The sequence below is a fragment of the Parasteatoda tepidariorum genome, chromosome 7 (genome assembly GCF_043381705.1).
Source record: "Parasteatoda tepidariorum isolate YZ-2023 chromosome 7, CAS_Ptep_4.0, whole genome shotgun sequence".
Taxonomy (NCBI): domain Eukaryota; kingdom Metazoa; phylum Arthropoda; class Arachnida; order Araneae; family Theridiidae; genus Parasteatoda; species Parasteatoda tepidariorum.
This window is the reverse complement of record NC_092210.1, coordinates 15,802,174-15,816,089: the sequence shown is the minus strand read 5'-3', so window position 1 is coordinate 15,816,089 and position 13,916 is coordinate 15,802,174. Positions and strand designations below refer to the sequence as shown.

General features: G+C 28.8%; 1 protein-coding gene across 1 annotated transcript in view; it reads left to right on the top strand.

Moving 5' to 3' along the window:
• Nucleotides 1–991: 991 nt before the first annotated feature.
• Nucleotides 992–13,916, top strand: part of LOC107444912 (salivary peroxidase/catechol oxidase) — a gene marked incomplete in the record, with an annotated part of 65,228 nt that continues 52,303 nt past the window's right edge. Inside the window, 2 exon segments of the mRNA XM_071183107.1 lie at nucleotides 992–1,026; nucleotides 9,142–9,251. Of these exon segments, the coding sequence (XP_071039208.1) occupies nucleotides 1,018–1,026; nucleotides 9,142–9,251 (119 nt within the window).

Below are 13,916 nucleotides of genomic sequence, written 5' to 3'. Positions count from 1 at the left end.
TTACATTAAGAATATGACCGTTTGTTGTTAATGCAATTAACATTTAATGTCTCAACGATGAATATATGCTAATCATAAATGCGATTAAATGCGTCGTATAAAAAAATATTTGCTAATTTTAAATAAAATGTTTGCTAAAGGGATAAATATTTGTTAATTAAGACTTACATTAAATACAAATGAAAAATACCTTATAGTTACAAATACGATTTACATTTAATGTCTTATAAATGTGTTTAAATGTGGTTTGATGGAAACGTCTTAAACACACGTGTTAATTAAAAGAATTATTACATGAAAACTGGTTTTTAATTTCAAATACGATTTACATAAAAAATATAATAGCGGTAAAGTTAAATTCATTTTAAATTTAATATCTAGATAAATTTACGTTTATTTTAAATGTGATTTGCATGAAATATATATCATATAAATATGCCTCTTCAAGCTAAATGTGATTTATATTAAAATGAAGTATGCACGATAGTTTTAAATACAATTAACTTCAAATTTCTGAAATAGTTTTCTAACTCTCGTAGTTGTTGGAAATTGTTTAACTTGAATACAAATAAGTGTAATATTCCCACTAGATTTTAATAAAAGTGCCAATAGAGATATAACGTATTTGTATGCACGTTACCTTTTCAACTTTAATAAAATTTTATAGGTCACAATGCAAATTTAACCTTGAAACGGTGTTTGTAGAATTTAAAATTCATATAAATCTGATTTAGAATAAATATACAATTGTCTCAAAATGAAATTGGCATTTATTAAGCATTTGATAACTCGATATTATATTTCAATGTCACTAATTTTCTGAGCTATCAGCTTATGAAACGTATTATTAATGATGCGCTATTTTGTCAATTGCTGTTGCGATGCTCAAGGCAAAATACAGCTTATATAAGAAATATTTTTGTTAAATTTTATCACGTTTATATTGATTACTCGATTTTTAACTTTTTTATTTGGAAGTAAAAATATTAAGAGTTGTAGTTTAGTGTCGACTCAACGATGAAAAAGGTGAGGAAATGTTTAGAAATAATTTTAATTTTTTTTATATTTAACAACAACCAAAACATAGCTTTTAATCCTAAATATCGTTGCTTTTTATGCTTTAAAAATGTTCTTAATATTATCTGAAACTATTTTTATAATGTAATTAACAAAAGTAGATTATTATCTATTGAAAATACATCTTGGACGTGATAATCCGATTATTATATCGGTTTGGTTTTTATCCAGTTAAAAGATAAACATGATTTTTTTTTAAAAATTTTAATTACTGTTCCGACTGTTCGTTAAAAGAATATTCTTCAGCCTTTTTTAAGCTGTATTTAAGTATTTTTTATTTTAATTTTATAACCGTCGTTGAACAGCCGACCCAGATTTTTGGGTTTACGACTACTAATGTTTAACTCCGTAGCCTTGTAATTTTATTACTCAATCCAGAAGACAAGGGAACTCCTGGATCAAGTGTTGGGAGAAATTTGCCTTCGTGGAGGGCTTGTTTCGATAGAACTAACCCGCATTTGCGTTACACGTAGAGGAAAACTCCAAAACAAAAAACCTTCTACGGCTAGCCTGACGGCAAGGGGACTCTAACTCATGATCGTTTACCACTGAGGAAATTTTACGTCAGCATTGTGGTCGGTGTAAGCCGGATGCGGAATTCGTATCGACCAGCCATTGTTAAGATTCGAAATCGGTTCACCTCATTCGAAGGCGAACGCTCTATCCCCTGAGCCATCACGGTTCTGTATTTAAGTATTTTTATTTTTATATTTTATGACCATCGTTGAACAGTTGACCCAATTTTTGGGTTTTCGATTACGAATATTCAACTACGTAGCCTTGTAATTTTAAACCCAATCCAATAGACAAGGGAACTTCTGGATCAAGTATGGGGAAAAATTTGCCTTCTTGGAGAACATTTTGATGGAACTAACTCGCATTTGCGTTACACGGAGAAAAAGACCACGAAAACCTCCCATGGTGAGCCTGACGGCAAGGAGACTCTAACCCATGATCCATCTACCACTGAGAATATTTCACGTCAGCACTGTGGTTAGTGCAAGCCTGACGCGGAATTCGTATCAACCAACCATCGCTGGAATTCGAATCCGGTTCACCTCATTGGAAAGCGAACGCTCTATCTTACGAGGCATCGCTACTCAGAGATAGCAGTACTGATGTATGGGCAATAGTAGATAGTAGGGGATGGTATTATTGATATTTAAATGCTGATAAAATAAATAATGATACTTTGGTTACAGAATTTTCATATCGCGATATGTTTTCAAGAAAATATTGATATTTTAAGACGCATCGCACGATATAATGTAAGCGTTGGTTAAGCTATAATTGTAATAAAGTTAGTAAGAATGCATTTTATTGTAAAACATAATGAAGAACGAAAATAAGAAATATATATATATAAAGAACACAAACAGATATTGCTGCTTCGATGAGAGCACGAATATATTTATATTGAAGAATACATTAATATTTTTTATTTTTATTTTATTTAAACGACTTAAAACTCCTCATGCACCACAAAGTATAGCATGAGGCTTACAGTTGTAAGTAAAAAACAAAAGGAGAAAAATTTACAAATTTACATTAAAAACAAAATTCCGCAAGGCCGCAAGACTTTCAATACTTTTGACCAGTTCTGATAAGACAGGTGGCCAACAAATTGAAAGACGTCTCAAATCAGTCTTTAAATTCATTCGGGCACTCGCATAGAGACTACAGTGAATGAGAATATGTTCAGCATTTTCATCAGCATCACCGCAAGCACAAATTCCACTGGTCTGCAGATGGAAACGAAATTAAAATTTCCATGGTTTGTTAAAATTTGGGTCAATTTAAAATCAGTTGCGAAGAACTTACATTGCAAACGGTGAAAAATGGATGGAAAGAACCTTTTCGTCCAGAGCGACCGAGGCGAAGCAAGAAATTCTGCATTCCAGTCCGCAATGATTTATACATTAATATTGAAGAAAAGAATAATATTGAATGAATACATTAATATTGAAGAATAGGTAAATATTGACTGAATACATTAATATTGAAGAATAGAATAATATTGAATGAATACATTAATATTGAAGAATAGAATAATATTGAAGAATAGAATAATATTTAATGAATACATTAATATTGAAGAATATAATAATATTGAATGAATACATTAATATTGAAGAATAGAATAATATTGAATGAATACATTAATATTGAAGAATAGATTAATATTGAATGAATACATTAATATTGAAGAATGGAATAATATTGAATGAATACATTAATATTGAAGAATAGAATACTACTGAATGAATACATTAATATTGAAGAATAGAATAATATTGAATGAATACATTAATATTTTTAAAAGAGCAGCCAATTTTATTTCGCCAACTGTGCACCTAAAAGAATATTCGTCGGTCTTTTCAATGGTGAAGTTATTTTCTACTTGGGTAATAAGAAAATAAATATTGGTATTTGTGTTGAGTGATGTTAGAATTTTATTATCGCGATATATCGTCAGAAAATATCGTTATTTTATGATATATCATTCGATTTATTGTAATGTGATATAATGGTGAGCAAATTTAGTTTCATAATTCTTAAAATGTGTGGAATTGAATATTTTCTTAATTAGGATGTTACATTCTGAATAAATAAATAAATAAATAAATAAATGAATAAAAAGTTGTGAGGGTTGATGAGCGAAACGAGGAGGGTGCAGGGCACCCTAGTTGTTAAAATACTATTTTGAAAGAACTATGAAACTTATTGAATCATTGATAATTCTTCCAATTGGAATTTCTTAAAAAGTAAAGGTTGGGGATAAATGATTAGATTTAAATTGACTAAGTTTAATGATAATACAGCTCTATTCTCTTTTAGAACCTAATTTAATCTGTGATTATTAGCTGATTTCAACACGTTAACGGTAACATATAGGTCACCTTTTATGGCTGTGGGCTTGAATGGATTAAATCATATCAGGTAATAGAGGGTCTCACTTTGGAACAAGAAATGTTTCATTGCAAAATAAGTCAACTTTATCTCTTATTTTTTCAAACTGACTCTCTCAAGTTACTGTGACATCTAAAAAAATATTTTCCTTTATTTTTACTCCACTCGAAGTTAAATGATACGAGCAAAATCTTCCGTTTCGAATATCATACGTGAATGAACTGCAATGTCACTTTTATTTCTTCGCATGAGTGAGGCGAGTTGAGTTGTGTTACGCATACATTTTTACATATGACGGGAAATCTTGTTTATCTCTTCTCCTTCATTTTTTCTGGGTTACTGTCTTTTCTTTTTTTAAGATTATATATCAACTGGATTAATGTGCTAGGTGTTAAATCTTTTCTTGATACGTTACAGAAAGCGTCCCCATTTAAGGACAGGTATTAGTTTTTCTTCTAAAGGATTGAAATTCAAATTATTTCTAGGCTTTCTAGCGTCCTAAAAAAACTACTGAACTAATGGTTAAGTTTCTAATAGGATACTCGGAAACTCATTGCGTCATCTCTTCAATAATAATATTAATAATAATAATAATTTTACAACTGCCAATTTAATGATAATAATAACTGCCAATAATAATAATAATGTTCGATAATTACATGCCTAATATTATTCCTTAATGAATTTTTTTCATTGATTTGGATTTCTGGGAGAGTTTCCATTTCATTAAATATCATTGAACAGTTAATGATCTTACTGATATAGGGGACGCAAAGAAAAAAAACCCTTTCTGGATAATTTCCGATCCTAATGATGGGATTTTCACATTGTAGGACTCAATCTTAATGGTTCGAGGAGGTGACCTCAAATATTCTAATTAATTAGTGCAGACGATATTTTAAGTTACGGAATCAGACACGAAAACGTACTTTCTCAAAGAAATCGACTTTTAGCTAAATGACTTTTTTTTAAAAAAAAAAATTTGCTTTCTCTGAAGCTATTCAACCGAATTCGCTCAAATTTTGTATTTTGCCATGTGAAATTACATTCTTTAGAATAATGTCAAAATTATATATCTTACAGTTCAAAATTTTTTCGACTATTATTAAGTAAAATAATTAAAAATAATAAATATTAACTGAAATTTGTTTTTATCATGAAATGATCTTTGGATAAGCGAATTTTATAATAAAGTGCTAAATTTTTTTTAATTCGCTTAAAAAATTCTCGAGATATTGTGAAGTAAGCATAAAGTAAAAGTAACATTAAGGAGTTCGAACTTAAGATCGCACTCCTGACCAAACTATTTGGACTATTGAAACGTATCAAGCTATATTAAAACAGTTTCTTGTTTTATCAAAAATACATTTATTTAAAACCAAAACAAATACAGTAACGACATTAAATTACCCATATCGGGTTAATAATAATCTTTCAATAAAATATAGAAAATCCCGTAACGGGTACGAATATACTTACAAAAAAACATAGAAAGACCCGAAACGGGTTAGTATGAACTTCAAATTCAAAAACCAAAACTACTCTCCAAAATATCAACAACTCTCTGCTGTTCTAATTTTATCGTCTGCTTTTTTTTATTATTTATCTCTTTATGTGTTTATTTTATTTTATTCATGCTTTTGCTACCCCTTTATTTTTTAATATTTTTACTTTTATTCATGCTTTTGCTAGCCAATTATTTTTTTATATTTTTAGACTTTATACTATATTTCCCAAATTGGGTATAATATGAAAAAAACACAACTACTTCGATTTAGTAGGAACAACATATGACGCAATGCTAAACGAATGGAATTTAGTTTTTGTTTATTTAGTTATTGTTATTAGTAGTTGTTGTTATTTGTTTTAGTTCTTGTTGTTTATTTAGTTTCAATTACTTTTCTTTATAATGCAATAAAATCTGGCGAGCAGCTATTTAAACGCTCTAACACTTCGTTTGTTTATTTGTGGCTTGAAGTTAGGCTCACAGAAAATGCCGTTCATGGGTTAAATTTAGTAGGAATAACACAACCTGTGACGTAGGCTATAATATACCCAATTGTGGCTACCTCCCATATTTTGGGAAATTCTGTTGCGGCTTTTATTAATTTTATGCTGATAACATTCAATGATATTTTTATATTCTTAGTCTATGTCATGCGATATTTATGCAAAATGAAAACAATTAAGACAATTATCTTTTTAACCCTTTGACGCAGATGGAACACCGGTGTCTCCTATATATTTTTTCTGTTGCTCTAAAACAGTCTAATAGTTAGTAAAAAACTGTTAGATTAACGGATTTATAAAATATAAAATTTTTAAAAAAGCTGGAAAATTATTTTTTCATTCACATTTAAAAATTTATCATTAATTTATAGGTACATTGAGAAATCTAAATAACGACAAATAAGTGCAAATTTGAAAAATTATTGTTAGGAAGTGAACCGTGTTTGGAAGATTTTACCTTTAACGCAGAAAAAATACCGGTACTTCATGCTGTATTTCATAATCATAAATTATTAAAATGTTAAATTATTTATTTCGACCTAAATTAATCCAAAATAAAAAAAATTGTGATTGCTTAATTACGATCACTGGATACCCATTGGTCAAATGCTTTTTTTTTCTGGTTTGACTCCGATAAACGCCACAACATTTCAAATCTTGAATTGCGAAAACTGTCTCAATTGATGTTTGTCGTCGGATTGGTTTTCATATCCTATGTAATTGTTTCAAGACGGCACAAAATACTTTTCCTTCTTCAGTATTCATATTTATGTTAAAATCACCTTCAAGACAGTAATTATAAGCTAATAATAAAAATAATATAAAAATACTTTAAATTATCATTTTGTAAATACATTAAGAATGACTGCAGGTAAAAAGAAAAAGAAAAAAAAAAAAATTCTAAAAAAATTATCTAACAGCAGCGGTCGCCATGGCAACGCATGCGCACTGTTTACTATTACTCTGGAGCATAGTTGAAAAGTGTGATAACGTCCAAATAAAGTGCGCACGCCATAAAACCCAAAACAAAACCCATTTTGCCAATGGGTAATAGCACAAGTATTAAAATATGTTAAATAAAAATTTTGCGTCAAAGGGTTATGATAAACTACCCTACAATAATGGAAAAACACTTTCAGTTTTTGACTTTTATTTAAATTTCTCATGAAATACTTAGAGGATTGTTTTAAAACTTAGAGATGTTTAGTTCATGCGATTTTTCATACTTAGCAATAAGATTTAAAGCTGACAGAGGTTTGGGAGACATGCGATAAATTACGAAAAAAAAAAGTATTTTTGATCATCATATGCCAGAAAATCAAGCAACAAGCTTGTAACTTGTAACGATAACTTTAGTTGCTTATTTAATAACAAATGATAATACCTTAGGGGCCGTTCAAAAAGTACGTACATCCCGAGGGGGAAGGGGATTTGCTATTTTGTATGGTTTTGTACGATGGGGTGGGGGGAAGTATTATACAAAGTACGTACATTATAAGCATACACCAAATTTAAATTAGACTTTTTCCTACACACTCGTTAAATAAATATTTAATTTTATTTAAAACATAATTATTTTAATTTTTATGAAAAAGGGGGATAGACTAATAAAATGTGCGTACTCTAAGGGGAGGGGGGGAGTAAGACCTTATGTACTGTAATGTACGAAAGGGGGGGAGGGGGTTAAAATTTCTCCATTTTTTGTGTACGTACTTTTTGAACGGCCCCTTACAATAATCTTACGGTAACCAAAATGAGATGGTGATTCCTTATGGAAAAAAAAAACATACTTTTATGGGGAATGATCCCCACAATGCCGGTCTCATTTTTAATATAATCTTGTTTAATAGTACAAAGTGAAATTTGTTGATAACCCCTTATCGTTTCAAGCTTTCTTTTAAAAAAAATACAAGAACTACTTTCAAAATTGCTTGAAACTTTTTAAATTTTTAAGACATTCAAATCAAACTTTTTCATTAGTTTTCAAATACAATTCACTACAAAATTATGAATTTTTTTTTTAAAAACATTTTTTTCTGTGCATGGGCAGCATCAAATAACTACTTGAAACACACATATCTTGCGCAGGTTTAAAGGATTTGTTTTAAACCAATAATTTTAAACCAATAATTTTGTAATTAACTTTAAATTGCTCCAAGAATTTTAAATTCATTGAATTTTTTTTAAAGTTATAGCACAAAAACGAAAGATTTTTTTTTTTTTTTTTTTTTTTTTTTTTTTTTTTTTTTTTTATAAAAACGTCTACATCTCCATAAATATTTGCACTACTTTTAGGAAATTTTATGCATTTATTCAAAATAACAACTTAAATAATCGCTACTAGTTATATGTTCTTTGATTGGATTTCTGGCATAGGGTGTTCAAAAATACTCGTTTTCTTTCGTAATTTTTTTATTGGTCTCCCATACCTCTGAAAGTTTGTTTGTTTTTGCTAAATTGCGAATTCTTATTGCTAAGCTTGAAAAATAGCCTGAACTAAACACCTATAAAGTTACAAAATAATCCTTTAATTATTTCTTGAGAAGTTTAAAAAAATGTCAAAAACTGAAAGTGTCTCTTCCATTATTGTTGGGTAGTGTATACAGAGATATTGTTACATATTGTTATTGTATCGTATTTGTCGTCATAGCCATAGTAAATATATCTGTTGTAAATCAATATTTTATTTCGAAATACCATTGCATTCTGAATTTGAAATAGAATGCTGATCAAGATATATACAAAAAAAAAAAAAAAAAAAAAAAAAAAAAAAAAAAAAAAAAANAATAAATAAAAAAAAAAAAAAAAAAAAAAGAAAAAAAAGAAAGAAATAAAAAAAAGGTTTCACCCCACCGTATTGGTCGTTTGTAAACATAAGACAAGACAAGAAAAAAACCTCACCTTCGTTCATTCGTATTTCGTTACAAATATCAAGGTTGAATTTTAAGACTTAGTGATTCGATGATTAAGTAACTAGTTCTTATGGTTTTTCATTTCTTCCTCATTTGGATTCGTCTTATCTTCTTCTTTCATACATTCAGAGGAAATCACAATGACTTGAGAAACTTATTGAATTCTAACCGGAAAGAATTTATGAGATAAAAATTAAAAGGAGCATTTATTAGAAATTTATTTATTTTTTAGAATAAAATGGAAACTGAATTTCAACCGCTTCTTCAGAGATTCCCTGAGAAACGGAAACATATTTGCCGGCGTATTCCTAAAGAGGTGACTCTTACTTCCACTGTAGTAGGGTAAGTTACTCATTCTTATTAAACGTAATAGTTATAACATTTTTAAGCGTTGTTAACTTCATTTGAAATAGTTCTTGTTAAATGCATAATTATTAATCTTTTAAAGTCATTAGCAGAAAGTAATTTGCTCAATTTGAAATAGCTCCTGTTGAACTTTAGAATTAACTTTTTTAAAATCGTTTTCTGAAATTAATTTCCTCAATTTGAAATAGCTCCTGTTGAACTTTTGAATTAACTTTTTAAAAATCGTTTTCTGAAATTAATTTCCTCAATTTGAAATAGCTCTTGTTGAACGTTATAATTACAAACTTTTTTAAAATCGTTTTCCGAAAGTAATTTCCTTAATTTGAAATAGCTCTTGTTGAACGTTATAATCACAAACTTTTTTTTAAAATCGTTTTATGAAAGTAATTTCCTCAATTTGAAATAGCTCTTGTTGAGCGTTATAATTACAAACTTTTTTAAAATCGTTTTTTGAAAGTAATTTCCTCAATTTGAAATAGCTCTTGTTGAACGTTATAATTACAAACTTTTTTTAAAATCGTTTTCCGAAAGCAATTTCCTTAATTTGAAATAGCTCTTGTTGAACGTAATAATCATAAACTTTTTTTTTAAAATCGTTTTCTGAAATTAATTTCCTCAATTTGAAATAGCTCTTGTTGAGTGTTATAATTTAAAATTTTTTAAGTTTACGAAGAGTAGTAATGTCTTTGATAGTAAGCATTTTTGAAGTACTAAGATACATCTAGGGTTACGATGAGAATCGAACCCTCTACCTTCACGCTATAGAGCTTTAAGCCGAATGGTCATACAGTTCGGTTAAAGGAAATGATTTTTTCTAATTATAACGTCGTAATTTTTATTTAGATAGTGGTAGAAAAAAACTTGCTTTTGGTTTTTTAAAAGTATCTTTGTAACTTAATACTTTGAAAGCAAAATCTTAAAAATTAGAAATATACAAATTTACATTTCATAATTTGATACACATCTCTCTATATTATTTCGTAAGGGACTTCGACATCGCAATTTGTTTTTTGCTATGCAAAAACTATCAGGCTTAGATACATGAAATTACGAAGGTGAGTAAAAAAATGTACAGTAATTACGATGGAATAAAAAAAATAACATTCAATAATTTGTTTGAGAATTATAAATTGCTATTAAGTTTAGCTTGGTATGCTGAAAGGGTCATGTTTCTTTATGAACATAGTTTTTTTTTCATTAATTTTAATTTGTTCAAACATAATTGCAGTTTTAAGTGCTTTCTTTTTGTTGAAAATTTTGAATGTACATTTTATTTTGAAGCGTAAAAACTATAAAACTTAAAAACTTGAAATATATGATGGTATGTGAAAAGATGTACAGAGAATTTGATAAAATAAAAAACTTTCCGATTTGAATATTGGTTAGAGAATTATTAACTGTTGAGCTTGTAGTTAAAAAAAAAAAAAAACCCTGTTGGCCGATCTACTACCCTTTAAAATGTAACTGCAGAATTGAAATTAGAATGCTGATAGGATCATTTTGAAAAATAAGGTAACGGGAGTCATTTTTTATTTTTTGACTATTCAATGTGCTTGAAAGTTATTCCAATTATTAGTGCTTTTTGTATTTTTTATTTTAAATAATAATTATTTATACATTATTGTAGAAAAATTTATTTCTCTCGTGATTTACATTTTATAAACTCGCGCTTGACGTAATGCCAAAAGTAATAAAAAATTATCTAAAATAATATAAAATGAATAGCTAAAAAAATGTGTGTGTGTGTGAGAGAGAGGGAGAGAGAGGGAGAGAGAGAGGGAGAGAGAGAGAGAGAGGGAGAGAGAGAGGGGGGAGAGTTTTGATGTTGCCAGATATAAATCGTAATATTTATATCAAATTTTTTTAAATTTCGCAGACTGAAGCTAAGCAAAACTGTTTCCAATGCGAACTGTTCTTTGTTCTAAGTTTATCGTTACATATTGTTAACAAATAAAATTGCTTCTCACTTATTACTTCTTACAGCAGATAGTCCTAAGTTTATCGTTACATATTGTTAACAAATAAAATTACTTCTCACTTCTTACTTCTTACTGCAGATAGTCCTAAGTTTAATTTTTTTTCTAAGTTTAATGTTTTAAAGTCCACGTATCCTTTCAATGCGTTACCTTATGTACTTAGATAAAATTATAATTATTATATGTTTGAGACGCTTTCTTTTATCGAGTCTCATGCTATTTTAAATTTTTTTTAATTGCGTGTAAAACTTATTTACTGATTATCAATTTAAAAAAAATTTCCATTCGAGTAAGTTACTTTGGATTTGTATAAGTCTATGTGAGAAATCTGAAGATACGCCATTTACTACTAGAAACTATATTTGAGCATGATTTACATAGGGATTTTTAGTCAATTAGGGTAGAATTTCGTCATTGTTTTCTAAACTTTGTTCGTAACTCGGAAAAGAGAAAAACTAGTTGGTTGTAGACCAGTGGTTCCCATTTGGTGTTCCGTGGAACCCTAGAGATCCATGAAACAGTTTAAGAGGTTCCGCGAGTTGTTAGTTTTTATAACCAGTGATGAGTTTTGAAACCTCTGATTTTATTTAGATACAACCTATAATTCATAATTTATTTATTTTTTGGTTGAATTTAGGAAATATTTGGAGTAAAATGTCATTGAAATAGAAATGGAAGTTTTTTTTTTTAAAAAAAGAATGTAATATTTTTAGTAACTGTATATTGAACAAATTATGAAAAGAACAAGCAATAGGTAATACTAAGTCAAATATTGGGTTAGTACTTCCTATTGCGTTTTTGAAATCAAAACTAAATTCTTTGATAAATAAATATGTTTCCTTAATAACCATTTTAACATTTATAGTTATTATTTTAAGTTTTCATTTCGATGAAAGTCATAATTCGGCATATTTTATTTATTTTCACCTTATGCATATATACCAAAAACAAATTTATAGTCCGTCTAGATATAGCACGAGAACTAAAAATTTAATTGTAGCCCTTGGTTTTAAGTTAGGATAGGTTTGATTAAACATTAAACCTGATTTGAGAATACTCATGATTAGAAAAAAAAAGAAAAATCTTCATTCCTCTAATTAAAATTTACTTTAAATATTTTAAAAATAGTCTAACATAGGTTACGACTTTAACAATTACTGTGATAAACTTTGTTTATAAAGTTGGGATTCCGTCAAAAGATTGTTGATTATTTAGGGTTAAATAGCGAAAAAAAAAAATTGGGAACCGCTGCTGCAGACGATTCTGTTCAGAAGAAAAATGACGATGGTTCTTTTCAAACGATTCAGTCAGACGATTCTATTCTTTTTCCTTTCAAATATTTAAAAGATAACATCAGTGAGGTTTTCTAGGTTACAGCTTTATTTAATCATAAACGGAATTTATTCTACGTTTTTTTTAAATAATTAGCTGAGAAGGTAAACTCAAGGATCAACGTGTATGGCATGTAAGCCCCACTTCACCGAATTAGTATTTCTGAAGTAATCTGAAACTACGTGTTTATTTTATTTTTAGTTACGGTTATGTAATGCGTGGCTATAAATAAAAATAATTTCAAATTAAACGGTGACTGAAAAAAAACAACAACCTAAGTCATGAGCAAAAGAACAAAATTAATGGAGAAAAGTGTTTATGAGTATCATCGGTTAACTGCGATTAATAGCATCATTTTCGGTCTACTTGTGATACTAAATTTAGTTAAACTTTATTTTAATGAGTTGAACTTAGAAAAGCATGTTTTGCTTAATTTCATAACATAAAATCCCTAGGAAAGACAACAAATGATAATGAATAAATTAAAATTTAATTAATTACGCTTAATTCACCCAGTATCCGCTGTCTTCCTCTGACGTCATAGCAGCTCAGTTTAGTGTAAATCAATGCATTCGTATCATCCAGAGGAAGTTATAAATGCCTCTTATTGTACTGCCATCTGCCGATAATATAGAGAACCACACTTGGGAATAGAGTGAATTAATCTTGCTTGAATATGCCTTTCAGTTTGGTGCAAGATTTCGTAGGGTTGATTAATAATGATTTCTTGATTATTTGCTTTCTTTTTTAACCCCTTTCGGCAATCAGGGATATCTTACTCCTTTACAAAACCGATAAAAAGCCATAAAATTTGTTTTACTACCAGTTTTTCCTCATTTCTGGGCTACAAACAGCACTAGGATAATTCCCCCCTCCCCATAAAGGTGGTGGGACAAAAATTTAACATTTACAATTCACCCATAAACAAGATATTCGTATCAATCAAAGTTGATAGATAAAATAAATTATTAATATTTGAATCTGAGTTTATTTCATTTCACTTTATCCCAGCGGTAATTAACAGAAGATGATTTTAAGACTATGATTCTAACAGAAGAGGATTCAAGACAATTCCCTTTCCCACTCTGATAAATTTGTATAAATGCAAACACTTTGTAAAAATACTGGCAGCAAATACAATGTGAGGTGTCAGGGCTCCAGGCAAACCATTGCTGCAGCATAAAAACACACTCTGGCCCCACCCCTGACCAGCAAGCATTTGGCAGGCAGTCAGTCAACACAAGCTGTTGTCCGTGAGGCAAATAAAATTTAAAAGAAAAAAAAAAAAAAAAAAAAAAAAAAAAAAAAAAAAAAAAAAAAAAAAAAAAAAAAA